The 27,729-nt window shown below is 41.3% G+C and overlaps 1 protein-coding gene across 5 annotated transcripts in view; it reads right to left on the reverse strand.

The window, feature by feature from the left end:
- Window positions 1-8,615: 8,615 nt before the first annotated feature.
- The window catches only part of DMXL1 (Dmx like 1), a 141,383-nt gene continuing 122,269 nt past the window's right edge, over window positions 8,616-27,729 (reverse strand). For 4 of the 5 annotated variants that reach the window (XM_006134492.5, XM_075931961.2, XM_089779288.1 and 1 more), the window contains 10 exons: window positions 27,469-27,555; window positions 26,092-26,213; window positions 25,820-25,961; window positions 23,894-23,954; window positions 23,242-23,369; window positions 21,732-21,824; window positions 21,210-21,301; window positions 20,067-20,119; window positions 12,064-12,281; window positions 8,616-11,671 (listed from right to left, as the gene is read on the reverse strand). In XM_006134492.5, coding sequence (XP_006134554.2) covers window positions 11,447-11,671; window positions 12,064-12,281; window positions 20,067-20,119; window positions 21,210-21,301; window positions 21,732-21,824; window positions 23,242-23,369; window positions 23,894-23,954; window positions 25,820-25,961; window positions 26,092-26,213; window positions 27,469-27,555 — 1,221 coding nt within the window. In that variant the 3' untranslated portion in view covers window positions 8,616-11,446. The remainder of the gene's footprint in view (window positions 11,672-12,063; window positions 12,282-20,066; window positions 20,120-21,209; window positions 21,302-21,731; window positions 21,825-23,241; window positions 23,370-23,893; window positions 23,955-25,819; window positions 25,962-26,091; window positions 26,214-27,468; window positions 27,556-27,729) is intronic. The other variant, XM_006134494.4, reaches the window with a different exon arrangement.

The following is a 27,729-nucleotide window of genomic DNA, read 5'->3' on the forward strand; positions in this document are numbered from 1 at the left end:
TTTAATCTTTGCTTTTGCCCATCCCTCACATTCATTCCTCCATGTTGTGTTGAGAAATCATTTCCTACTCCTTCCTGGTTACCTAGTGGTCAGGATTTGGTGTTGCCATGGCCTGCATTCAGTTCTTGGTTGGGTAAGGTTTTCCCTGTGCTGTCCTTCCTAAGGAATAGTGGAGGTAAGTATGTGCAGCAAGAGAGCAGGAGACTCCTGGTTACCACTCAACATGTCTGCTGTGAATATCCAAGACTGAACAAGGGAAAAGTTGGGGCCCAATCTAGGAGGCTGCTTAGCTTGTGAGAAAAGTTGATTAGAACTATTGTTAAGAAATTGCACATAAGTTTCTTAGAGTAATTAGTGGTTCCCAACCTTTTTAATACTGCAGACTGGCAAACCCATTCACAAACTTTTGGTGGACTGGTAACATTTTATTTGCATATCCTTTATGGTAATTAATTTTAAGGGGTCACGTGTTTTTTTTTTACATCGCCTCTGTACACACACAATACATGTTGTAACAGATCAGACTTTGCAGATATCTACAACACTAAAAAAAGTTCACAGAAAGAATTCCCCTCTGACTGCTTCATAGGGCAGCCCCTCCCCCAGGGGCAACAGATGCCTGCAGAAGGAGGGGCATCCACAGGGGTAGGGGACATGTGGGGCACCCTATATAGCAACTGATATTTTGCCAGGGCATAAGAGCTGGTGCCCCCAAATGCTAACATGAATAACCTCTGCCCTTTCCCTCTCCTGCCCCATGAAGTGGGGGAGCTGCCATTGTATCTTCCCCCATCTTCTTCTGTACAACCTCTGCCCTGTCTCTCTCCCTTCCCCAGCCAGGCTGCTCTTGCTCCCACAGTCTCCCCCCAGACTCTCAGCTGTGCATCCCCCTTTGTCCTCTCTATGACCCCTCCCTTGAACCCATACTCCCATCTGCCCCATAAGTTTCCCCTGAATCCCCCCAACCTCTCTTCAGCACCTCCTGCATCCCTCTCCTACCCTCACCCACATTATGTGCCCTCACCCCTCTACAGCCCCCTACTGACTCTCCCATGTCTGGCTTCCCTCACCCCCCATGCACTGGGAGTTGGTGGCAGCTATCCTGGGCCCCAGACAGAGATCACAGACAACTCCATTGGTAGCAGCCCAGGGCCAAACCCTCCCCTTGCAGCCCTTGGGCATTGGGGGCACTGGTCCCATGGGGAGGAAGGGGTCTGTCTTACCTGGCGCTAAATGCTGCCTGCTCTGGGGCAGGGGCTGGGCTGGCCAGGCTGGCCTGGGAGAGGCTCCTGGGGAGCAGTGGGACTGGCTCTACTGGAGATTCCCCCTCTCAGCTGTAGCCCAGGCTGTGGGAGCCCAGCAGCAGCCCCCATGGAGCGCAGTAAGTCACTTCCTGCTATAGGGGCCAAGCCCAGCCCTGGCTCCCAGAGCCACTGCTTCTGGGTCCTAGTGAACAACTAGCCATGCTGCAGCCCCTGCTCCTGTGGGCCCTCCTGCCCCTGGGCTCAAGCAACATCCCCATATCAAGACAGCATCATACAGAGATACCAACTCAGCACTGGGTGGAGGGAGAAGACAATCCCAGGGAGATGAGAAGTGGGGTTTCTCGACAGACAGGCCTTGCACCAGAGTCCCGCTGAGCCAATCATCAGGGCACGAGCATGGTGTAGCAGTCTGCCATGGCCTGGCAGCCAGCAGTTTGCAGCCCGGCATCAGTCCATGGAGTCGCGGTTGGGAAGCCTGTCTTAGAATATTAATCTTAGCTGGTGTGTTTTATTTTATTTTAGTAATTTACTTCAATCTGTCTGCTATTGCTTGCTGTCATTTAAATCCTACTTTTTATACCTAGTAAAGACACTTTTGTTTATAATATTCAGTCTAAATTAGGAATGTAATAGTGTATACACAGCCTCCTCCCTCCCCCACCGGCCGCAGCTCTGTGAGTACATTTTTTAGTGGGCTGTCCAGCAGCCTGACTCAATCCTGGCTTGCACTGGGTCCTGGTAGCTACCTCTGCTGTGGCTCTGCAATAGCTTAGTGCAGAGCTGCAGTGGGGGTAGGTCCCAGGACACAGTGTGAGCTGGGACTGAGCCAGGCTGCCTGCCCTCTGGCTCCTAAAATACTTTTAATGCAGAACTGCAGCAGGGGTAGCTCCCGGGACATGGTGCAAACCGGGACTGAGCAAGGCTGCCTGCCCACCTGCTCCCAAGTTACTTGCCATGCAGAGCCACAGTGGTTAATTGTGTAACCTACAAAATATGTCAACTACATGATTACCAGATTACATGCAATTTAACATCCCTAATTTAAATAATTGCTAGTTGGAAGGGACAATAGCAGTGCATACCTCTCTTTCTTTGGTAAAGGGGTCAAATAACTTATGAGCTCACTCTGTACAGTAATTTCTCATTTAACATTGTCCTGGTTAACATTTCATTGTTGCATTGCTTATCTGTTAGAGCACATATTTAAAGTTGTGCAATGCTCCCTTTATAATGTTGTTTGGCTGCCTGCTTTGTCATCTACTTGCAGGATTTTCTGGAAAAGCAGCTTGTCCTTGTAGGGGTTAGAACCAGGGTGAGTTGGCAGCCCATCAGTTGCCCTGAGTTCCCTTAAGGTATACAGCTGCAGTTCAACTGACCCTCCTCCTACTGCTCTGCTGCTACTGGGAACCTCCTGCTTCCTGTGTGGAGAAGAGGGGATGAAGGAGAAGAGGGGTGCTCATGTCAGAATGTCCCCCTCCCTCCTCCTTGATTGAGCCCCCACTCTATACACCATCTCCACAATGCAGGATATCGCAGCTATAGAAACTTGTCTGGACTTCCTGGTCTACTTACAAGGGCAGTGTACTTTAAGTGGGGCCAGCTTACTTAAAGAGGCAATTCACGTCTGTGTCTCACACACACACACATGGTCCTGAGAAGGCAGTGGTGCACTCCAGGGTGGGTTTGTCATGTTCAGTTTCTACAGGGAAGTGTTTGCAGCCACTGCCATGTGTCTATTGTATTTCCTACCTCAGTCCAGCCTTGATGGGGCACCTATGTCTCAGGGGCCAGATCCAGCTCACAGCTTGCTTTCATCCGCCCATGAGTCTTGAGGCTCTCCTTGCCCCACACAGGGACACCAGCTATGTGGGAGGACTTTGAAGGTTGGTGCTACCCGTGAAGCTGGAGCATGAGCACCAGCTCCTCGCTGTGCTGGTGGGGAGCCTGAGGCAAGCAGTGGGCCTCATCCAGCCCATGGTCTCTGCCTGCAGGGGGAGGAAACTGTACTGAGTGCTGCCATTCCCCTTCCCACCAGCAGGGGGAATGACAGAACAGGTAAGGTCTGCTGCTCTGTCTGCACTTGCTTGCAGGTTCCATCCATCTTGCTCCCACTGGCTAGGAATCACAGCCAATGGGAGCACCGGGAAAACAGTGCCTTCAGGCACAGGGCAGCATTGAGCTGCCTGTGCTCCTCCAGGGCTGTGCCAGGTGGGCATCCCAATCCCCTGTCTCCTCCCACCCAGTCTCCCTCGCTCTTTTCCTGCACCCTACCTCTTACTCAGTCACTGCCTCTCACCCACAGTTAGCTTATCAACAGCCTCCTGCACCCTGAACCCCTGATAGATCCTACAGGACTTCACAAAAAACTAGTGCCATTTTACTCAGTACAGTTAGTATTTTAAATTAAAAAAATGCATTACAAGGCCATCTCTACAAAAAGTAGCCATGAAATATTTTAATTCACAATAAAACAAGACAATCTTTCTATCCAACAGCAAAAATAAATATGCATCTAATGGGAAGAGTAAGCCAGTATTGGTGAACACAAATCACAAAGGGTTCTGGGTGACTGAGGTAAAGATGGATATAATCTTCAGCCCTGAGATGGACCCTGGATAAAGTCAGTACCAAAAAGCCAGTTTGACACAGGAAGATGGTTGAAAATGGCATGGCACTTTCAAAGCTTCAGATGACAGCTGTGGATATTCTTTTTGAACAGAAATTTGGTTAGCAACAGATTGCTCAGAAAATCTCAGCATCTATGTCTCATTATAGGAAAGGTCCATTATGTTTCTTTCACTGACATAACAGCATGTACAGTCATTTCTACATTAAGGGGATTTCTAATCCATGCCTGTTTTCCAATCTTTTCAGGGAAGTAATCGCAAAACTGCAGTTTAAGACTTTCTAGGTGGTTGATAATGGAGTGCTTGTGCAAGTCACGGCTTGGTAAGGAATCTTCATCCAAAAAGTCATCCAGTAAAAAAAAAAAAAAAAAAAAAGTTACAAAACTGCAATTATTGACCTGAGCATGCTACAAGGAAAGTTTCTTGATCCAAACTTTTGCTTGTCAGTGAGAGAAAAGATGAAAATGTCTTACCCTTGAAATGAGGGCACGTCTACACCAGGAAATTATTTCAAAATTACTCCCAAAATAATTTTAAACTAGCTTTTCTACACTACCGGGAAGCCTCAAAATTAGTCCAAGGCAGGGTCCCTTAATGTGGATACGCTACCTCAATTTAGAGTCCCAGGAAGCACTGGGGAGTAATTCATTTGAATTACTCTGGGGAATAGTTCTTTCAAAATAGCAGCACTCAAGTATCCACACTACTGTATTTCAAAATAACGGTTTCAAAATTAGCATTATTCCTTGTGGTAAGCAGGCATTATTATTTTGAAATAACGGACTTTGTAGTGTGGATGCTCTGCTTATTTTGAAATAACTCTAGTGTAGACCAGGACTGATGTAACCCATTCAGACCTTCCCGAATGTGTGCCAGAGAAGCTAGCAAAGCAAGACAACTGGTACTGCAAACTTTTTGACCAGTCACGAATCTTTTCCTGAAAGAAAAATTCTCACTTCCTCTCTGATCTCAAACAAACAATTGAGAACTTTTCCTTGAGACAGCCTCCAAACTTGAGATAATTTATAGTGCTCCGCTCCTGTCTCATCTCACAGAACTCCAAACAAATGTACACTCTTTGAGCTACTCTTGATGAAGTTGACTGTGCAAACAACTTTATCAAGAACTTGTATTAGAATGGGCAGCTTTCCCCTCTTCCTTTGGCAACAGGGATTTCCTGTGTATAATACATTGAATCCAAACTGGTTGCAGTGCAACAGCCTGCATGCAGGTGATTAGCCCACTTTTTTCCAGTCCAGTGCTGCTATTCCAAGCCAAAATCCCAGAAAAAAATATCGAAGTGAGAAAGGTGTTCCGCTGTAGCATGGTAATGACCGACAGAACAGATATTCCTCTGAGAGTTATTCTCATATATAACATGTCTGTCTTAGCAACACCCAACTTATCCATCATTTTATCAATTTGAATAGAAAAATAACAGGACAGCACTTGATGTTGGCAATCACTTGTTCAGTCGTGCTATTTGCCATACTGAGAATATGCTTGGCCACAGTGCCATTACCCAAAACAAAACAAACAAACCAAGTTGAATCAACATAAAACCAATTCCTTGGTGCAGGTCAGAAAAAAGTTTTTTCCAATAGTATGTGGTTTCTCAGTCTTAGCTATCTAGTATAATACAGCAGAAAATACCTCAAGGGCTTTTTTCTGACTTTTCAGCTCTCATCTTTCGCTGAAAAAAAAAAAAAAAAGAGCATTTTCGTTTTAGAACTGTGCTACTCTTCCAGTCACTAACACTGTCCACATTCAAGAGTGAGACAGAAGGGAGAAACGTGAGTTGCTGTGTTCAGGACTGTATGTATTTGTCCATGTGACTGGGCGAGTCAAATCTTTCAGTCTGCACCGGCAGTGGCTCACTTTTAATGGGTGCCAAAGAGGACATCACAGATAGTGATGAGAATACCAGAAATGGAAGTGGGTGCAGCAGAGAGCACTAGATGAATCTAAATTAGAGAACTAGGCAAGGAGCCAGGAGCCCTTGAAATAGCTCAGTGACTACTTTGTACAGTTAGCTTAAGAAGATATTGATAATACCTGTTCTATAATGGTTCTTTCCCTGAGGCCAACTTCTTTTTTTCCTATTTTCTCTTCTCCAATCAATTCACATCTTCCCTTTCTTCCAGGGAATAATTTTTCTAGGGAATTAAAACAATTCACTAGAGTCATATGACTAGATAACATGGTAAGATGTGGCACACTGTGGTAGAGTCAGTACCCTAAGAAGCCCACAGGCTTTTATAAATAACTAACTGCCTTGTCATCTAATTAGTCATGCTTATGAATGGATGAACAAGAGTCACACTGCACATACATATTATCTAGCACAGGGGTTCTTAAAACTTCATTGCACCACATTCCCCTTCAGTAAAAATTACATGACTCATGAAGGGAGACTAAAGCCTGAGCCCACCTGAGCTCCAACACCTTAGGCCAGGGAGTGGAGGGGAATGCTATAACTTGAGCTCTGCCACTCAGACTTCAGCCCTGGGGAGGGGGAGGTCTTGAGCTTTGACTTCAGCAAGTCTAACACCAGCCCCAATGATCCCATTAAAAGGGGTCTGTGAGAAATGTTCATCTAGTGAAACCACAGCTAAGGGAACAGCTTGGCAGAATTGTTGAGGAAAGATGACCCTGTTCAGCTTGATGCTTTTCTGGAAGTGGGAAGCAACATGACAGAGTAGAATAAATGAGAGGCCCCCAGGCTGCCAGTGAAATACCCCTTTTATTTTCTTATACAGCCAGTGAGCTGGGGCAAGTCTTGAGAGATTTTCATTTCTGACTGCCAGTGTCCAACACAGGCAGGGTGTGACTCTAGCCCAGGGCTACTCAACATTGAAAGCTCCGGGGGCCACAATGGTACTCACAGCACATGCCGAGGGCTACAACGTAAGTGTGCTTGCATATACATGCAAATGTATATGCGAATATATGCAAATAGCTTTTCACACTGACAGGCATAATACAAAGATTAAGGCAAGACCACACAACACACAGGCCCTATTTAAGTCAGTTCTGTCGATATTAATAAAATGCAATATTTACCCAATTTCCACACCTATGCCAACACTTCTCATGAGCAATGCCAGTCCAGGAATTTAACTAACAACATGCTTATCAACAGAATACCATTATATTGACTACTTTTGTGTTTTGGCTCCCATCCACAGGCTGTGTGTTGAGCCCCGTGTAAACCCAAACTGTACAACAGGATAGAAACGGGCCACATGCAGCCCACATGTTGAGTAGCTCTGCTCTAGCCATTGTCAGATGGGGTGTTTGACTAGTCAGTATACATCAAACCATGACACAGGTGTTCAAGGGCAAGCACAAGGAGAACAGAAACCTCCCATGGAGCAAAAGCTGTTAACCTTGATTTTCAGCATGAATACAGACTGATTATGGGGCCATAGATCCCTTCTGACATCTAGGTTTTAAGCAGGTGTCAAAAAGTTACAAGAATAAGTGGCATGTGGCAGCTAAGCATTCACAGTGATGTCACTTTTTGACCATTTGAGAGGTTTTTCCTATCCATGCAAAGCAGAAGTCACCAGTGAGTGGATTATTCACCCCACTAATAGGGAAGGTGAGCTGGGTTTAGATAGTTATGAGCAGGGCTCAACAAAGTATTGAATCTATTTGCCCATGGCAAGTAGATTTCAGCTGGGTGTCCCATTCATTTGCAGCATGCACATGCGCAATGTGGGTCTTGCGCATGTGTAGTACAGGGCTAGCGAGAGGCTTTCACCGCTGTTCGTCAAGTGCTGGTTATGAGACATTTTATTATGCTGGTGTGTTGTTGCAATAGTAAATTGGCTCAGGATCCGAGGAACCACTGCTTCAGTCTTTGTAGATGCTTGGATAAACAGCACAGGGGAAGGAAAGGGGGAACTGCCATATTTGTGGTTGACTGACTGCTTTTAATCAGAGTCCCTCCCGCAACATAACAATGGGGGGGGGGGGAGGGGGGGGGAGAAGCAGTCCTATCTAATTTTACCTCCAGTGACCTGGAGACCCATGTTGTAAGTATTCATTTCCTATAACTTGACAGCTGAGCTTCCTAAAATGCAGAACAAGGAAATCTCTCACGTGGTACGTGAACGTATAATACATACAGTTTTACTACAGACAGCATCTTTCGCTCTGAAGCAGGGGTGGGAAACCTAAGGCCCCTGGGCTTGCCTGGATCTGGCCTCTGAGGCTCAAGGCTCCCTCCCAGCATTGGGGAGCTCATACTGGTGCTCCAAGACCCTCCCCTTCCCCCATGGGACTGGGGCGCACAATGTCTAACCTGGGCTGCTTTAGAATCTGGGGAGCAAGGGGAATGTGGGCAGTGTCCTTTTCCTTCTCAGTTGGGGTTGATCGTGGGAGTTTGTGCATATTTTTTGATTCTCACTTGTGTCTGGCCCTGCACTGATTTTTGTTATGGGTTAGTAGTCCCTGACCCCAAAAAGGTGCTTACTCCTGCTCTACAGATATAAAACAGAAAACCATTAGCAGTTACATATGGGACTCCATCTCAGCATGTGTCTAGATAGTCAATAAGTTTTGGCCCCTCAATCAAAAAGGCAATAAAAAAACCACTACTTTGGATTAGGGACATATTGATGTATACAATTAACTGAGGCGCCTGGGCTCATCTGTTAACCTTCACAGTTACACACAAGGTCCTCCCTCCCGCCCCCCACACACTGCTGCCTCTGTTACACGCTCCCTCCAAGCACCAGCTCTTGCAGAGCTGCCTCCCCTTCCCTGTGTGAAACATATAACCTCTGAAAATTTTAGCTGTTACATGTTTACAAAAGGCCCCGCTTTTTAACATCCCTACTTTGGATCATAAAACTGTCTGAGATCATAGCCACCTGAGGTAAAAAGGAAGAAAGTGATTGTAAAAGCAACAACATGAGTAGGGAAGTGCATCAAGATCAAAAGTAGAACCCAAAACTACTTTAACTCAATTTTTCATACTGATTAGATGTTAAGTTGCGTAGCCCTCTTAAAAGGCACATCTATAACAAAAGACTACTTACTGTGACTGTTAGCACCACAAACACACAAATTACTTATTGAAATTGTCAAATGTGAACAAACATACAACAGCAGAAATATATGATTTATAAAAAGGAGCAGCAACAATGGCATTCTAATAGGTTGAGTCTCTGCATGGTCGTTTATTGTAAAGTTTCTTCACCTGTGGTAAATACATCATTTTTACATAATTTAATTTTATTAGCTTATAATTATAAACTTCACTGAAAATATTCATTTGTTCCCAGACACTGCTTTTCTCATATAAGGGCATAGGTTTGTTAAGCAAACTAAGGGGGAAAAAAATGAAGTTCTGCTCAGAATGATGACTAAAGTAACAGTGAAGTTCAATGCATGAATGACTTCTCTATCAAATTTGCTCAGTTTATAAGTGAAAGGAGGCTTTCCCAAACTGCCAATGCACTAAACTGAGCTGGGAATCTGAAAAGTTAAATTACATTATTCTGGACTGCACACTAACAAAAGTTTTGCAAATAAAATTTAGGCCCTAATTATGGAAATACTTAAGTGCTTAATTCTTCACACTTGAGCATTGTCAGTAAATTCAATGGGTATGTAAAGTTATTCACAATATGCATTTACAAAATCAGGGGTTTAATTGTATTAATACATTAACCCCTGACAGCTATGTGGCCTTTGTGATTCTAACATGAGTATTACAAATATAGTGGTCACTAAGCAGTTAGAATAATGCATGCAGATTGATTGAGTAAAGGTGGTTTCATTTTAAGTCAGCCACTTTTCTGTTCTGTTACTGTACATGAAATTTAGTCAATCCATGAACAAAATGTTGAGGAAGAATTATTGACATTTCACTATATTAAACAAATGTAGGAATTCTCTGAAATTCTGTCACCGGTTTCTCCATAGCCAAAAAAAAAAAAAAAAAAAATCTATCACCATTATTGCACAATTTTAAGTGTCGTTTACGTGCATAAAAACCCTCTACTTAGTGTTCACATGGCAATATGCTAAACATACATTTAAAACTATAATACAATTTACAAAATGTCTTTAAACTTCTATTCTTAAGATAAAAGTAACCTGAGAATATTACAAATATTACAAGCCCTTCATTTCTATGCTGTTTATCCCCTCAGTTGGTCAAGTTTATTTTACATCAAATATTGTTCCTTGTTTTGTTCCTCTATTTTACAAAATATCTTAGCATAACAGTATACTATTTTCATTTGAGTAACTAATCAGCCTCGTATTTAGTAACATAAAATAGTTTCACAAACAGTTTTATCATGTTAAAAAGATTCCAAGGCTTTGTGCAGTTTTAATATTTTGGTCAGGTATTTAAGTTGTGCAGTTTTACATTTTGGCAAAAAAGAAAAAGCCCCAAATGCATTCAGTACATTTTTTTCTTTCATTTTATATACTTTATACATCTACAGTGTATTTTATACAGCTAAGATCATAAAATACTTTGCTCTTGTATTTATTTGCTTTTTTTTTTAAGGTGCTTAGAAAGACAGACAAGTGCTAGAAACAAATTCAGCATCTTTGGGCTAAATACAAAAATCTCACTGGAAAATGTAAAATATTTCAGTTGCTTCCTCTCTTTACAGATTCTTAAATAAATACCCTTTATTAAAGATAAATTCTAATTCCTTATGCTATACAATACCTGTCTGTAGTTTTACGTCTAGTCAAGATTAAAGCTTCACACATTTCATCTTCATATAGTTTTATTAGGAAGATATCCACATATTTGCATATTTTGAAAAGGGAGAGTTCAAGGTTAAAAATATAGGCTTTTTTAAAGTAAGATTGCTATTCTGCTGACTGTTTCAAGCTATGGCATAGAAAACCCATGTTATGGAATATCCTTCAGTTTCTTGTATCCTAGGTGAGGGGAAAAAAAGGGGGGGCTCAGGTGAGTTGCGGAGGTAACAAACCTGGATTCCACAAACGGGAGGGTGATGGTGGTTCGAATCAGTGTCCCATGTGGCTACTTCCTGCTGTGGCATAAGCACTTGCTTCAGAGGAAGAGGTTTGCTTATTTTCTAAACAGAGAGGCACACACTTATTCATGGCAGCCAAAGAATAAAAGTTTGATGGGAGACATTTGTCACTATCAAAATAAAGGGGGTATTATGGTACAAGATTTTTATCTGGACCTGACTTGGGAGAAGGCCAGGTGTTCAGAGAGAGAAGAGCCCAGGCTCTGGATCGAGTAGAGGTTACCACAAAAGGAAAAAACATTTCAGCAACATACTATATATATGCGCATGGGTGATACTCTATGAAAAATACATTAGGGTCATATAGGATTCCTACATTAGGCAATATAATCTAAATCTAAAAGGACCTTGTTAATCTTTAAGGCATCATGGATTTAAGCTCCAGGAAATAAATATGAACACAGGAAACCAAAAGTCCTCATGGCACCAACTGTAAAACTAACATTGTACATTACATTTGTTGGCATTTCCATGAAAAATATTTTCAGAAAAGTTATACACAATATTGACAAAAATATCAGAGCATAAATTTCACTTCACTTTTCAAAAGTTCATTTAATGGGCTAAATTGATCAGGCAAGATTCTCATTTTTACTGTTCCATCAGCTCCACAGGAGAATATATGATTTGCTGGTCCTGTCTCAATTTGCATGACTCCTGTTCCAATGTTTCTGAAAATTGACTGTCGAGCATGCTCATTGATGAAAGTGTGAAGAAGATTAAAGGTAGATAAACTCCATACCTGAAAATTATTAAAACAAACAATGTTTGCTTTAACTCACTAAAAATCATGTATGAAAAAACTCAGACCACCCAGCCTGATCAGGTGTTTTTCAGCTTTGACAGTATCACAATACTTACTCTTCATTTTCAATCACGAATATTCTGATAACATTTGTGACCTTAAAAATGTCATTAAGGTAACAAAGGTTGCACAGTTAAACTCTGCAGTCAAGAAATGCAAAACTTAAGGCTCATTATACAATTTTAGAAATTAAGACCAACTGATGATCATTTACCTGGCAATGCAAGATTCTAGTTGAGTATTTTAAGAGGGATTAGAATTTTGTGAATACCTAGTATGAAAAAAATATATACAATGCCTTGCCCCCCCCAAATTAAAATTAAATTTACCTTTATATTGCCTTCTGCAGATCCTGTAACAAAATATTCTTCTGCAGGATCCACAGCAATTGCTTTAACTGGAGAATCATGACTCTGGAATAGCTGTCGTTGTTGCTTTTGGCGAAGATCAATTATACAAGTAAAGCCTTTTCTGCCTCCTGATATTAAAAGTTGATGTTTTGGAGCATATGCTAGCACAGTTGCCCCACTATCATGACAGATAAAAGCTAAAATACAAAACAAAAGATGTTAGAGAACATATTACATTAGCTTTAGCCTCCTCTTCAGAGCTCATGGTTTAACATGATAGCAACAAGTACATAGGCTACTCAATTAGATGGACCAATGATCTGATTCAGCACAATTCCTATTTAAGATAGTAGCCAGTTCTAGATACTTCAGAGAAAGGCACAAGAAACCATGCACTACACAGTTAAGAAATAACCTATGGAAAATTTCTTCCTTATCTCTTTCTAGTCATAGGTTATCTTATATCCTGAAACACGAAGGTTTTTCTTTCCCAAAAATCTTTTAAATCTTTGCTAGTGTAATTCTGGATGTTATCCATATAAAAAAAGGTCTAATCTTTTCCACGGGCATTAAATTTAGTCTCAATGAGATCTTGTGAGAAAGAGTTCTATAGACTACTTGTGCATTGTGTTAAAACTGCAGGCGACAAAGTATTATCTGAGCAGGAGGGTGTGAGGACCTTTGTGGTTCCAAGGACTGGACTTCTATATGCCAAAAAATGTCAGCTGCCATAGCTTGTACCAGGACATAGCAGCTTATAAAAGGTATGGACAGAAACCCACATTACTGTTTTACAGATTTCAGTGACAGGAACATCACAGTGAGACTACTGAAGCAGCCTTGGCATCAGCTGAAGAGCGTCTCAACACCTTGTGGAGGAAGTCCATTCACTTGTAACGCGACAGAATACAGAGCAGCCCGAAATCCACTTTCAAAGTCTTGGAGAACAGAATGTTTTGCTTCTTATCAGGTCAGAAAAGGATTAAACAAAGTTAGATTCCTCAAATATTTTGTTCTTTTTGTAGAAAACCCCCCACAGCCTGATAAATATTGAAATAATGAAGTTTCCAGTCCTCCCTAGTGACATTGCAGTTTTGGAAAGACCGCACGTAACCAAACAGTTTGATTCAGACAGAATTCTGAGATTGCGCAGAGAATAAGTTGAGGATGAAGTAAAAAACCCCTCTATCCTTATGGACTACCTTAAAAATAAATCAGCTGTATGGGTTCCTAGCTTTCGCTCTTTTCTAGCTGAGGTGATGGCCAGCAGAAAAGCAATCTTCACAGACATGTGGATCAAAGAGTGTGAGGAATTTAAACAGAGGCCTTATTAATGCTGATAGGAGCAGGCTGAGATCCTGTGATGGATTAAATAAATTCATGGAGGTTAGGTCCATCAACATTTATTAGCCAGGTTGGGTAGGAATGGTGTCCCTAGCCTGTTTATCAGGGCATGGAAATGGATGACAGGAGAAGAATCACTTGATTATCTGTTGTTTTTACTCCCTTCAGGGTATTTGGCATTGGACACTGTTGGAAGACAGGATACTGAGCTAGATGGACCTTTGGGTTGACCCAATATGGCCACTCTTATGTTCTTGTGGAGTAGGGCTTTCATGAGAAAAATAGTCATCCCAGGATGGGTGAAAAAAAGTGGCTGTCAATCGGAGAATGATAGGCACTGGCAACTGCTTTGTGTACTTACAAGTCTTTAAAGAAAGAAGATATTTCCAAGATGGTTTGATCTCTCAATCCCCAGGGGTTACCTGGCAACGCTGACACCATTTTCTACTTAGCTAAGTAGCACTTTTTAGTGGACTCCTTTCTTCTAGTGTTAAGGATGGCCTGAAGTGCTTTCAAACATGTCCTTTCTAGGTTCAGTGTCCATCCACGCTATCAGAGGAGGAAAGCCTAACTGGGGTGCCTGACCTTGACACCTCTCCTTAGTCACCAGGTCCAGGAATGATTAGATACTGATACAGGCAGTCACCGGGTTACGTACAAGATAGGGACTGTAGGTTTGTTCTTAAGTTGCATCTGTATGTAAGTCGGAACTGGCGTCCAGATTCAGCGGCTGCTGAAACTGACCGCCAGTTCTGACTTACATACAGATTCAACTTAAGAACCCCAGGCGTCCCCAAGTCAGCTGCTGCTGAAACTGATCAGCAGCTGATTCCAGGAAGCCCGGGGCAGAGCAACTCTGCCTGGGGCTTCCTGTAGTCAGCGCTGGTCAGTTTCAGCAGCAGCTGACTTGGGGACGCCTGGGGCAGAGCAGCTGGGGTGCTGCTGGGTTGCTCCAGTAGCGCCGCTCCTCGGTGCTACTGGACCAACCCAGCAGCACCCCATCTGCTCTGCCCCAGGCGTCCTGATTCAGCCGCTGCTGAAACTGACCAGCAGCGGCTGAATCAGGACCTGGGGCAGAGCAGCTGGGGTGCTGCCGGGTTGGTCCAGTAGTGCCCAGAGCGGCGCTGCAGGACCAATCGGCAGCGCCCCAGCTGCTCTGCTCCAGGGTCCAAAACAAAAGCCTGGTCTGCTGGGTGGGGGGGCCACACTAGCTGCGCCCCCCCCCAGCAGACCAGGGAAGCAGAGCCGCAGCGGGGTGCCGCGCCTCTGAGGCTTTGCCAGAGCAAAGCCTCAGAAGCGCGGGAACCCGCCGCGGCTGTCGCTTCAGTCCCTGTGCCTGTGGTGCTCTGGCAAAGCCTCAGAAGCGCGGGAACCCGCCCGGTGCCCCTGGTCTGCTGGAGATGGTCTCCAGCAGACCAGGGGCACCGGAGCAGCTTACTAACGGGGCTCTCTCGCCCCGGAGCTCGCAGGTAGTAATCCGCCACCTCGACCTCCGGGGCGAGAAAGCCCCGTTCGTAAGTGCGGATCCGACTGCCTGTATATGGCACGCTGACCTCTGAAAGAGGTTGGCAAACAAGAAGAGACTGGGCAATCAGGAGGACTATTGCTCCATCTTGCTTGATCTTCCTGAGAGCCTGAGATAAAAGTGGAATGGGCAGAAATGTTAGCTTTCTACACCAACAAAAAAGTAGTGCATCTCTCTGGAGTCCAGATCTGAATTCCCTCCAAATCATCAGATTGTGTCTTAACACAATAGCAAATGCACAACCAGATCCCAAGACCAAGTCCCCTCTCACTGTTGTTGAAATATTCTCTACACTATGGAATCACATTGCTTCCATTTGCAGTCCTTGGGGAAGTGTTTGCTGCAACCGGCAGCTAATGTATGTCTGTCCTTGGAAAGTGCACTGTGCACAGCAGGGACAGCCAATAAGTTTTAATGGGAGGGGGCGAGCAACTACAAGATTTTGGAAATTGGTCAAGAGCCACACTTCTGTTGGGTGCAGAAAGGAGCTTGTGGTAGCAGATTGGGGTGCAGGAGATGGTGTGGGGATCAGAGACTTTGGGTGAAGGAGGGTGTGATTTGGGGCAGGAGCTTAGGGGGCAGGGTCCAGGAGGGGGAAGGCTGCGGGCAAAAACTTGTGCTACTCTGTGCCTTAAGGGTGTTGGCAAGGCAGCTGCAGGCCAGATCCAGTGGCTTGGTGGGCCAAATCCGGCCCACTGGCACCTTCTCCCCCCCCCCCCCACATCACTCATACTTTGTTGTTGAATACTTGTCATGTTGTCTGAGATCACCTGCTATGTAGGGTTTATATGTACAGTAGGAATTGTTTTCATGCCTAGTAAACTGCACACAGTGCTAGGTAGCTTATGTACGATCCAGGGCTCTTGGGAGGCCAAGTGCCTTGTGTTGAATACTCGACTAGATGGGCGCCATTGCCTAACAGTGTGATTACTGACTTCTGATAGAAGGAGAATGAAGTGGACAATGCTCCCCCTTCCCCTACGGCACACTTCTTCCCTGTTCCCCTGCAAAGCTTGAGAAATTTACACTCTGTGGGTAAGCCAGTAATTCCTCATCAGATAATGACAGTATTGTTGGTGTAGGAGATGCCTGGGGCTTCTTTTTTGTCGTTTTTGTGGCAGACCCCACTCCTGCAGATGGTGCCCATCTCTGAGCACTCTTGCTCTTTAGAGACAGGAAAAATGGATACTTTGACCCTTGCAAACTTCTGATCCTCTGAAGCTGAGCACAGAATCTCATTCCAGCTTTGATGGTGTAAAGAAGAGGTCATCATGCCTGGAAGTGTGCTTCTCAGTGCCTCTGTCTAGTGTACAAAGAGGCCTGCTCAGCCTGAGGCCTCATTGTGCAATCCATAATTAATTTTTCAAGGCATCCTAATGGCCTTCTTGAGTTCTGCTGCAGAAGAATCATCAAATGCTGCCCTTCAAGGAACATGATTTTTCACCAGGCAGTTGAGGCACTTAAGGTGGTTATCATTGAGTGGGAAAGCCTAGGAGACATCTTTCTACCGCAGGCTCTTGGGCACAGTAGTCACAGGATAGAGACACCTCCCTCCATCCCTAAAATTATCATAACTAGTTAAACACTAAGGAGCTACCCAAAAAGTTTTTAAAACCCTATTTACATATAACACATTGAAGACCTTAGCAAATGCTACCAACACCGAGAGGTTCCCTCTCAGACCATGAGGTGGTAGAAAAGAACTGGAGAAGGTCTGCACTGTACCTTATGCCCTCAGTTCGGAGCACAAGAAGGTCACAAGTGCAGACAAATGGACACTGCTAGCAAAACTATCCTGCTCTGTCAGTCACATGGAGGGCATGAGCACACAGTGGAATATATAAAGGGACCACTAGTTGATGTGGAACTCATGCTTTGCTAAGTACCATTTCAGCTGAGATATAGTTAAAAAGGGTATAGGACTGGATAGTATGTGAAAATGAAGATATAGCCCATATTTCAAAAAGAATATGGCAAGTATGATTTTAGAAAACGGTTCCATTTGAGAAGTAGCTATTTTAAATGGTACCACCTTATACAGATTTAATAATAAAAAGGAATTTTAAAAATATTTGAGTAAAAAATTAGGACAATAGTATTAGTCTATTGCTATATGGGTTCATTTTGAGTAAGATTTGTTCTTGTCCTTATGCTGTTTCAGTGAAATGCATAAAACCATCACTTATAACATTTGTTGATGACAAAATGGGAGGGGTGATAAATAACAAAGGGGACAAGTCACTGATTCAGTCATCTGGATCTCTTGTAAACTGGATGCAAGCAAACCACAATTTGTGAGCACTCTCAGCAGTACTACAGCTTAGTCAGTTGCTCCCCCATCCTGTAGCTGTGCATTTGAGTTTGCTTTCCAAAGTTAAGTACTTGCACTTGTATTTATTGAATTTCATCATGTTGATTTTAGATCAAATTAACCAATTTGTCAAGGCTATTTTAAACTGTAATTTCACCCTCCCTGTACACCTCTCAGTTTGGTGTTATCTACAAGTTTCATAAGCACACTATCCACTTCTTTATCTAAGTCATGAATAAAAATATTGACTAGTACCAGAGCTAGTACTGACCCATGTGGGACCCACTAGATTCACCTTCTCAGTTTTTCAACAAATCATTGATAACTGCTATAAATTGTACACCAACTTGACAGTAATTTCATCTAGATTACTTTTCCTTAGTCTACTTACAAGAATGCCACATGGCTGTATTAAAACTCTTCCAAAATCAACATATTACATTTTTTTTCTGCCTATCCATCTGTTAGGCCCTATCAAAGAAGACAATTAGGTGGGCTTGGCATGATTTATTCCTGACAAACCCATGTTGGCTATTCTTTATAACTTTATTATTTTGTAGGTATTTACAGCTTAATAGTTTGTTCCCATGTATTTCCAGGGATCCATATTGGGCCGATAGGTCTATATTTTTTTGAGTCTTCTTTGTTTCGGTAGAGCGCCTGCACTTTGTTTTTCTCTTACTCCCAATGCATTTTTAAAAAACCTCTTTTTATTGCTTTTTATCCTCACTGATAGGCAGAAACTGAGTTGCACGTTTCTGATTTTGTCTTTGCAGGCCTGCATTATTCTTTGGTAGTGCTTCTCAACAATTTGTACATGTAAGCTCAGCAAGTTAGATGTACAAAAAAAATGACCCAAATATGTCAATGCTGTTGCCCGAGCTATTACTTGATTTAAACAAATTTTCTGGAAATGCATTAAACTATAAGGTCCTGCCAACACATGACTTAGAGAATGACAAAACCTGCTGCTGACTACATTTCTGTGAATCCTGTTTAAGGGGGGCAGTTGTCTTCTAAGTCTCAGTCAGGTGCTGTGCTCTGGAAGGTATCTTTGTAACTACTGAGCTTTGAAGCTTTGTATTGTTTCTCTGTAACTTTCAGCTACCTCGCCTCTTATATTCTGCACTTGGTAAGATTGTTGAGCTTTGCAACTTGTAACTGGTCAAACACTTTGCTTTATAAGTTCAGAAACCTACTGTAAGCTTGGTGATCCCTGAGCCTTGCAACTCTGTAATCTTTGTAAAGCTTAGCTACTTTGTTTGTAACTTGCACTAAGCTTCATGCCACCCCGTGACAAGACTGTGCATGAATGGAGCATGTTTGGGGTGAGGGAAACAGCAAGGCTAAACATGTGGAACCAGGTGATCTCCAGTGAAATTTGGGGTAACAAATGCAACTTTTATAGTATTACTATTCACAGTAGCATTGCACTTTAAAAGTCTATCAAAATTCATACGTGTCAATCACTGAGCTATCTTTCATGGCTTGTTTATATTTTGAAATTACATAGTATTAATTAACATTCTAAAATGATAAAATACTCCTCACATACAGATTGTCACATATAACACGTCAGTTGGCAACAGTATCTCTATGCTGAGTACTAAGTTAAGTTGGACAGAATGTTAGTAAGAATATGTGTTAAGCAGTATTTATTTGTGTAGGAGGACGACTACAGAACTGATCTTATATCAAGGTCCCGGTACTCTTATCTTTATACCAACATTCACAGTAGCTGGGTTTTCAATTCTTATGATCTCATATAGAAACTCAGTAATTTAACTGAGCTTAAGCTACTACTAGAGGGACCAACAAGAATCTAGTTACTCGAATAAGGTAGTTTTCTAACCATTGTGGATATAATTGTATTTCATATATTTAAGTTTTAAGATGATCTCAGCTGCCCATGTGGTTTCTACTAACTATAGCACAACATTGTGCACTGACCAGTAGTAGCTATTGTCTTGATATTCAATAAGCAGGGCCCTACCGAATTCACAGCCTTGAAAAACGCATCAGGGAGCATGAAATTTGGTCTAGCCCTGTGAAATCTGGTCAGGTGTTAGCTTTTATCTAATTCTATACAGATTTCACAGGGGAGACTAGTGTTTTTCAAATTGGGTTTCTGACACAAGGGGATAACAGTTATTTTAGGGACAAGTTTGCAATACTGCTTTCTGAATTTCTGTGCTGCCTTCAGAGCTGGGCAGTCACAGAGTTCGGAGTGTATTGGCAACAGCAGCACAGAAGTAGCTGCAGAGCAACATAAGGATGGCAATACTGTACCATGTCATCCTTACTTCTGTGCTCTTACCGGCAGTGGCTCTGCCTTCAGAGCAGGGCTCCTGGCCAGTAGCTGCCACTCTCCAGCTGCCCAGCCCTGAAAGCAGTGCCACTGTCAGCAGCAATAAGAGTAACAGAACTGCAAACCCAGCCCCCTCCATCCCTTTTTTAGGATAGGAACCCTATTACAACACCATGACATTTCAGATTTAAATAGCTGAAATCCTGCAGTAAGCCTCCCCAGGAGTGGGACCAGCTCTGCTCCAAGGAAGGTTTCATTACAGGCTCTGCAGTATAAAATTTATTTAAGCTTTATACTGCAGAGCCCACAGCATGTGTAACTATTATGATTTTTAGCAGTTAAAGTTATTTTTTTACCCACAATTTTACATCCCTACCCACAACTATTATCCCTATCGACCATCAAAATGTAATCTTACAAGAAAACACCAGAATTATTTATCATTTAAGAGTTTTAACTTGATTTACAACACTTGTTATTGTCCTTTTACTCACCATGTACTAAACTATTTGCAGGTGCAACTAAGGTATCCCACAAACATATATTTCTGTAAAAGAAAAAGGTATGTTGACACTTTAATTTAACTAACTTGACAACTGACATGGGTTGAAGAGAAAAGGTATGCACTTCATATATTTGAAATAGTTTAGCCAGTTTCTGAACATTTCACACAATACTGTTTCATGCTTAATTCATTAGTAGAATAAAAATCCAAGTTCTGATGGACAAATCCAAAATTACTTGTTCATTCAACTTTAACACATTCTGTTATAAAGAACTCTGCTCCCATCCTTCCAAAGTCTTATTCCAGTCCCTACAAACTTGACTAATTATCCACCAATTAGTTTTTTATTATAGATATACATATAATGTGAGCACATGAATTTTGTATAGTCAACCAACTCATCTCTGTTCTTGCAAAGGATTCACATTAATTTCTCTTGTGGTTGGAGATACTTACATTCTGGGTTTGTTTTATCTATCAGGGTCATGTGGGAAAAAAGGGTTTAAGGTGAAGTTTTGAGCTAGTACAAACATGGACAATACCTCAAATCTATAAAAATGGTATCAATTATTGAAATATTTATAAAGATGGATAAAAGGGCTTCTGTTCTGTTAGGCTATGTCTAGACTGCAGGCTTCTTTCGAAAGAGGCTCTTTCGAAAGCATCTTTCGAAAGAGGCTCTTTCGAAAGATCGCGTCTAGACTGCAGGCGGATCTTTCGAAAGAGAAATCCGCTTTTTCGAAAGAGAGCACCCAGCGAGTCTGGATGCTCTCTTTCGAAGACGGCCTCTTTACATTGAGGAACGCCTTCTTTCGAAAGAGGAACTTTCGAAAGAAGGCGTTCTTCCTCGTAAATTGAGGTTTACCGCCATTGAAAGAAAAGCCGCATTCTTTCGAAATAATTTCGAAAGAACACGGCTTGAGTCTGGACGCAGGGGAAGTTTTTTCGGGAAAAGGCTACTTTTCCCGAAAAAACCCCTGAGTCTGGATACGGCCTTAATGGGCCCATATCACAAGTTGGTAGGTAACATGCTCAATTACCCAACTCCCAAACTACGTAATTGCCAGGAATATTAAAAACCAGTAATATTTAATTAACAGCCTCTAACTATGATTTTGAATCAAGTTTTTACCGGTTATCAGTAGCTTGTCCAGCTGTGGCTATCAAAGAGGAGGAACTGATGAAAACAAAATCGTTGGCTGTTTTGTTGTGACACTGCCATGTCTGGAAAACAACAGTAAACAGTTAAGAAGTAGGAATGTAAAAAGCTGGCTTTTACAATAGCATGAAAGCTTATTTAAAAGATAAAAAGTACATTCAAGGTTGTACTTCAATCAACTGAAAGTGAAGGAATTCTGAGTTCAGACTAACTATACTCAGTTTACCAATATTCTTACATTCTTGACAAAAGTTTGACACCTCCAATAGTATTTGTTTACCAAATCATTTTAAATCTGATTTTGCATTTTCTCTCTCCAAATTAAGAAATACGATTATGAATGGAGATCCTGACTGCTAAATTTCAACCACATAGAAATAAACAGGACAAGTTTAGCTGAAAAAAGCCTAGTGGACTCTTAACTTTCCTGGTGCTGCCAGAAGACTACACAGTAGGAAGTAAATTTGAACACTGCAAGTTGACATTTTAGCTTACCAGATATGGTTTGGGTGTGCTTCCAGTAAGTGGGCAACATTTCCAGTTTGTCTGATACAAACATATATATCCATCAGCATCAACAATCCCAAACTAAAAAGAGAAAATGTATATTGTATGTTAAAAATGTATAATATCCGTGTATGTATATTCTGTTAGGTGCATTTAAAATGGAGAAATTATATTGCCACCCCATCAGTCCAGTAGATATTAAATAGCAACTTAATCATCCCAGAAACAATTGTATTGTGTACCCAATCTAACTGGAAAACAGCTGCACTGGAACCAAACCTAACAGTCCATGGAAGCAACATGCCAGCTAACTTGGATTTTAAATGCACATGATATTTCATTGCTATGGAAAGGAGCAGCAGCTAAAGCAAAAAAACCAAACCAAAACAAAAAACACACAGCCCCTCCTCCAAATTGATGACTTGTTAATAGATGCAAGAGTTTTTCTACAGTGCCCTACAGATTGAAATATAGAATCGTGAATAGCAATGTGCACCAAAATACTGTACTGTAACCTTCCCTCCGCCATTTGGACTCTGCAGGTACAAAGTAAAAAGTTCCTAGTTTACATTAAAACTCATGACCTAATAAATTCTGTAGTCTCTAACGCTACATCTACACTGCAGCAGTATTTCAGGATACCGGAGGTATCCCGAAATAGCTATTTTGTGTCTTGAGCACGCTCATTATTTTGAAATATAATTGGCTCGCTATTCCGATGTCCCTGTAAACCTCATTCCACGAGGAGTAAGGAACATAGCTCAAATTGTGTAGCTTTTTTCAAGCTATGGCTGCAGTGTAGACGTATCTTAAGGTGTCGCAGGACTGCTTGCTGTTTTTACACTTACACAGACTAACATGGCTACCCCTCTTTTTTTTTTTTTTTTTTTTGCTATCTTTTAGTTTGTCTGCAGAATCCAAACGGGTGATTTACAGAGAAACATTTTGGTGCACATTACTATTCACATCCCAGTAGGCTGAAAATGCAGGGCATTATAGACTTAACTATTCCTTAGAAGTTTTCTTTCACTATTCTTTGACTTCAAAAGTTGTATTGAAGCAGCAGTCCTCAGAATAGTTCTCGAACAATACTGTTTACACTACAGCTTTTAAAACAAATCATCACATATATTCCACTCGTATATAGTCCTGATATAGCTTAGTATATATTTTATGTGTAGCTTCAAACATTTAATTTTTAGAACAGACCTTATTCTCAACCAAGTGTTCTAATTCTGCAATTATGAGGGGTATTCCAGAGTATTTATTCTGTCTTATACTTCAAGCAAATATGCTGCCTCCCCCCACAAAGTGTTTGAAAAGTAAATACGAGAAAAGCAAGGCTTTTGAGACTCATGCTGTCCAAGGAGTCCAATATTGTAATGCATTAAGTTGGAATATAATGTTATTTATTGATACAGTGAAACAACAAAGAAAGGGGTTTATACTGTTTTTGCAAAAAGTAATGAGAATGTGGGGAGAGAAAATTTCTATAAACCTTATTTCCTTGGTGATTGAATCTCATTCGTGTTATCCTTGTGTTGCCAGCAGAGCGGAAACATGTAATTTGTTGTGAATGGCCCCATTCAAACATTCTTACACTACCATCTTGCGCACCTGTCAAGTCTGTAACAGAATAATATATTTTAATTACCCTTTCCAAGTACTTTCTACTATTGGAACCAGGTTTAATAGTACTACAGTAACACCTACAGGACCCCATTTGTATGCATAACTAACCACTACCATGTAGCAAAGCACAGTCCTCTTCTTTAAATGGGCTGAAAACCCATATTTCCATCTCTATTTAAATTCCATTGTGAAGATGTCTCCTCATTACTTCCAAGAATTACAATCAAATAGTCAAAACACTACATTTACTCAGTGACACCCTTTATTTGTTTTACTGCATATTGTAGGTGAAACAGGAATCAATTCCCAACTTGTACTATGTAAAATAGGTTTTGAAGGCCCATACTTCAACTTTTTAAAAATAGTGATGGCTTCATTATATAGAAATTTCATACAGCATATGTGCTTTCTAAAATGTTTAATATACTGTTGCAGTCATAAATTAGTAATACGTATTGAGAAACAAGGATAGTTATCTAAGTATTGTAAAACAACATCTGTTAATATAATAAACTTACAATAAGGTAGGGATGGATGGGAAGCCATTCTTCTGACATTGTTAATAGTCTTCTTTATCAGCTGTTTAATATAAAAGATAGTCTAAGATAGTTAAACTACACAACTAACTAAAAACATGCTGGATTAAATGAGTTGTCAGAAATGACTAGATCCCCTTTTTAAATTCCCACTGAAAACACGAGGAATACCACTTTAAAAAAAATTTCTGTTGAAGTGAATGGAATCTGAAATTTCTTCCAGTATTGGTGCAGATTTTAATCAATGGAATTTTTATAAGACTGGTTACATACAAGTTTTTAACTTCTTAGATTTAAGGATTTAAATATAAACACTCTTTTAACTTCAATCTTGTCTCTTTATCTTGCCAATTCCTTTCTGATTCCATTATATTTATTGAAATATTTGGAATATAAATTGGAATAATACAAGGTAAGCAAGAGAGGCAGAAACATGTAAAAAAAGAGGTAAACAAAAAAAAGTACTAGTAAGGAATGTATTCGCTTTTGTTTCTACTTAGTCAGCATTAAACTAGTAGTAAGACATAATTGCTACCCTTTGAGATGGTGCATGTCTGAATAATTTATTTCATATTTTATTTCAAGATATTTCAGAAAAGCCAAATGGAAGTTACATTTGATTGTTCTACTAGTTATGGGACAGATCTCACAAGACCAGTGAGCTTAGAGGTGAAAGACTCCATGTCTTATTAGCATTCTTGTAAGCTTGAAAGAGGTTATTAATCTGAACTTTCTGTAGAGACTGAATAACACTGCAGCATTTACTAAGAGGTTAAGAATTATGACTTTATACAGAATTAGGCTGCATGGCAATTTACAAGATAAATTGCCAGTTTATACCAATTTGGTACATAGCTGTAAATACATCAAATATCAGATAATTTTTCTGTTATTTATGCATTTTCTCCATAAATCCTAGAACCCATAAAAACTGCCATCCTGTAAAGTGATATGGGCTAGACAGAACTATTTTTAGAGTTTAGTGATACAACTCCTATATTGACTGAAGGGATCACTGCAGAATCACACACATGTAAAACAATGTCTCTTTATAGCACTGTATGAGCTAGTTAAAATTTTACTAGTTTCAAACTAAAAAGATCAGCCTGGAAACAAGGTTACTAGCCTTCTGTAAGTGTTGTGCAAGATATGTTACTCATGTCCATTCCGTGACTCCCTCCCTTCTCCTTCGCCTCTGTCAGATTTCCAGTAAGAAGAAACTGAGTGAAAGGAGAGTCACTGGGCCCCTTTTACTAGCACATATGCACACCACTTCTGAGGGCACCAGAACCAGTCCCCTATAAATACCATTGAGGGAAAAACTTCCAGCAAAAATGCATGTGGAGAGCACACACCCCTAACAGAATGGGCATGAGGAAGCACTTAAGAATAAAGAGGACCTAAATGCAAACCCCAAGGTCTAATCTGAGCTCTAGATCCAGACACGAACAGACTACCTCAGAATCCTGGATCAAAACATTCTGGAAAGTAGGTGCTAAAAACCGTGACCCATATCTAAACTTATCCACCTTTTAGAATGTTAAAGTTCAGTATTTTGATTTGAGATAATTTTTTTCCCCTCATTTTGATTAGAGAAATTTTACTTGTGAACTTATTTGAACCCGGATGTAGAGTTTTTGTTCAGTCTTCCACTTCACTCTGAATATATGCTTCTTTCATCACTTGTATAGTCAAGCCATTTAATTAAAGGTGGATTAAGACGTTTTTATGCCTAATCAGTACATCTGAAATAATATATTAACTGAGTAGCATTCTGGGGAAGTAAATGAGGGAAATGCATCATGCCCCACTTCACTCGGCACAAGTGTAACCCAGTAATTACAAAAAGTGTACAAATCTTAAAATACCAGAGATAATTAAAATGCTATTTTCTCACAAGTGACTTACCACAGATGCACCTCTCCCAGTCTGTGTACTGCCAAGCCAAGGCATGTTGATAGGGGTACCAGGATTGCTGTGTGTATAAGGTGTAGTACCCTGAACATTTGCCAGGTCATCACGTGCATGTATAACCAAGAAGTCATCAGACCTACAAAAGCAACATTAGTGACTAGAGAGATGATAGATGGGTTTTTGAAATTGAAAAGTACTAAACTATTATAAATTAGTATTATTACAAAATTACAAGAGCTACTTGAATAAAAATGGAGTAAATATACCCTTTAGCTTCCACTTCTGTGTCATCATCAACCCAGGTGTAGATCTGTGTAGCAAGAATCCCAGAAACGTCTAGTTCTTGAATGTCATGGCTGGAAGCTATTGCAATGCAGTTCCTGTTTGCCTGAAAATGGTAATAAATTTTAAAAACCAACCGTTTCCCAGGATGGACCTTTAGTTTTGCCATTTGTCCTTTTATTGGTACAATCATTTGCAGATACACAGAAGACAAAGATCTAGCCAGTTGATTTGCAGGTGCAAGCATATGCATGTGCATATATTATAGGTGTTTACATTTCACTGGAGCTACATGTATGCCAAGTTGCAGTGATGGAATTGCAATCCCTATGAAAGTCTGTTCCCTTATGCTTGCCAAGGAAAGCAACACATTCTTGTTACAAGCTCCTTTCTCTAAGGAAGACTGAAATCCTTCTTTCCCTTCTCCTGGGGGGAAAGGCCAAGCACTTGTCTGTTTACGTTCTTCCATTACAACATTTATATCAGAGTGCCTTGCAGATGTATCTGAGTTAACACAAAAAGTTCTTTCACACTAATCTGCCTCCTACCCCCATCTCACCACACAGTAGAGCACTGTTCTTCAAATGGCAGCCTGTGGCTCAGATTCAGCCCATGAGGTCCTTCTATTTCACCCAATCACTAAATCACTGAGCACAGTTCCTTCATGCCTCCTGGGAAGCAGCAGCCCAAGCAACTGCAGCCCAACAGAGCTGCAGCAGAAGTCTCCTTCTCAGAAATGGAGTGGGCTGCACTGAGCGCAGCTAGGAAGAGAACTGCTGCAAGTTTAACATCTAGTGACAGAGGAGGATGAGAGAGGAAGGAACAATGGCACAGTTCAAGCCATGTTCAAATTGCTGGCAGTGTGATCCATTCTTAAAACAGTAAGGCTATGTCTACACTGGTGGGTTATTGTGAAAGTACGGCCATTCTTGCGCAAGAATCCGCAGAGTGTCTATACTGCCTGTTCGCTCTTGCACAAGGAAATTTACAGTACAGCGTGGGAAGAGAGGGCTTCTTGCGCAAGAGCTACGCTCTTGATTAACAGGTGTAAGCTCTCTGGCACAGGAACTCTTGCCCAAGAGGGCAGTGTGGATTCTCGGCAGGGATTTCTTGCGTAAGAAAGCCCCTACACTGCCATGGGTGCTCTTGCGCAAAAGCTCAGCTCGCACATGGCAGTGTGGACATTTTCTTGTGCAAGACTTCTTGCACAAGAACCCTCGCGCAAGATGTTCTTGCGCAAGAAGCCGCGAGCGTAAACATAGCCTACGAGTTGTATCTGTAAGAACAGTCTGTACTACAATTTAATGATATATGTCCAGCCTATTTTTAAAAACACAAAATTAGCTTATATCTATACTTACTTTATTGACTGCAAAAGCAGTAATGATGTCAGATTCTTTATGAATAATTCTTGCTTTACCTCCTGGATGTTCCAGATCTGATTCTACCTGGATTTAGAACATAAAACCAATATATCTGTAAGTACAATCCTTAGTTGAACTTTTAATTCATATTGGAAGCATAAAGGTCAAATCTGATTATTACATAAACATCTCAAAAGAAAACATAAGATATACAGCAAGTAGGAGCCCGTAATCAAGTCTATTGTGAAAACTAACATT

This window comes from Pelodiscus sinensis, chromosome 6, assembly GCF_052426305.1.
Source record: "Pelodiscus sinensis isolate ZL-2025 chromosome 6, ASM5242630v1, whole genome shotgun sequence".
In the NCBI taxonomy this organism is placed as follows: Eukaryota; Metazoa; Chordata; order Testudines; family Trionychidae; genus Pelodiscus; species Pelodiscus sinensis.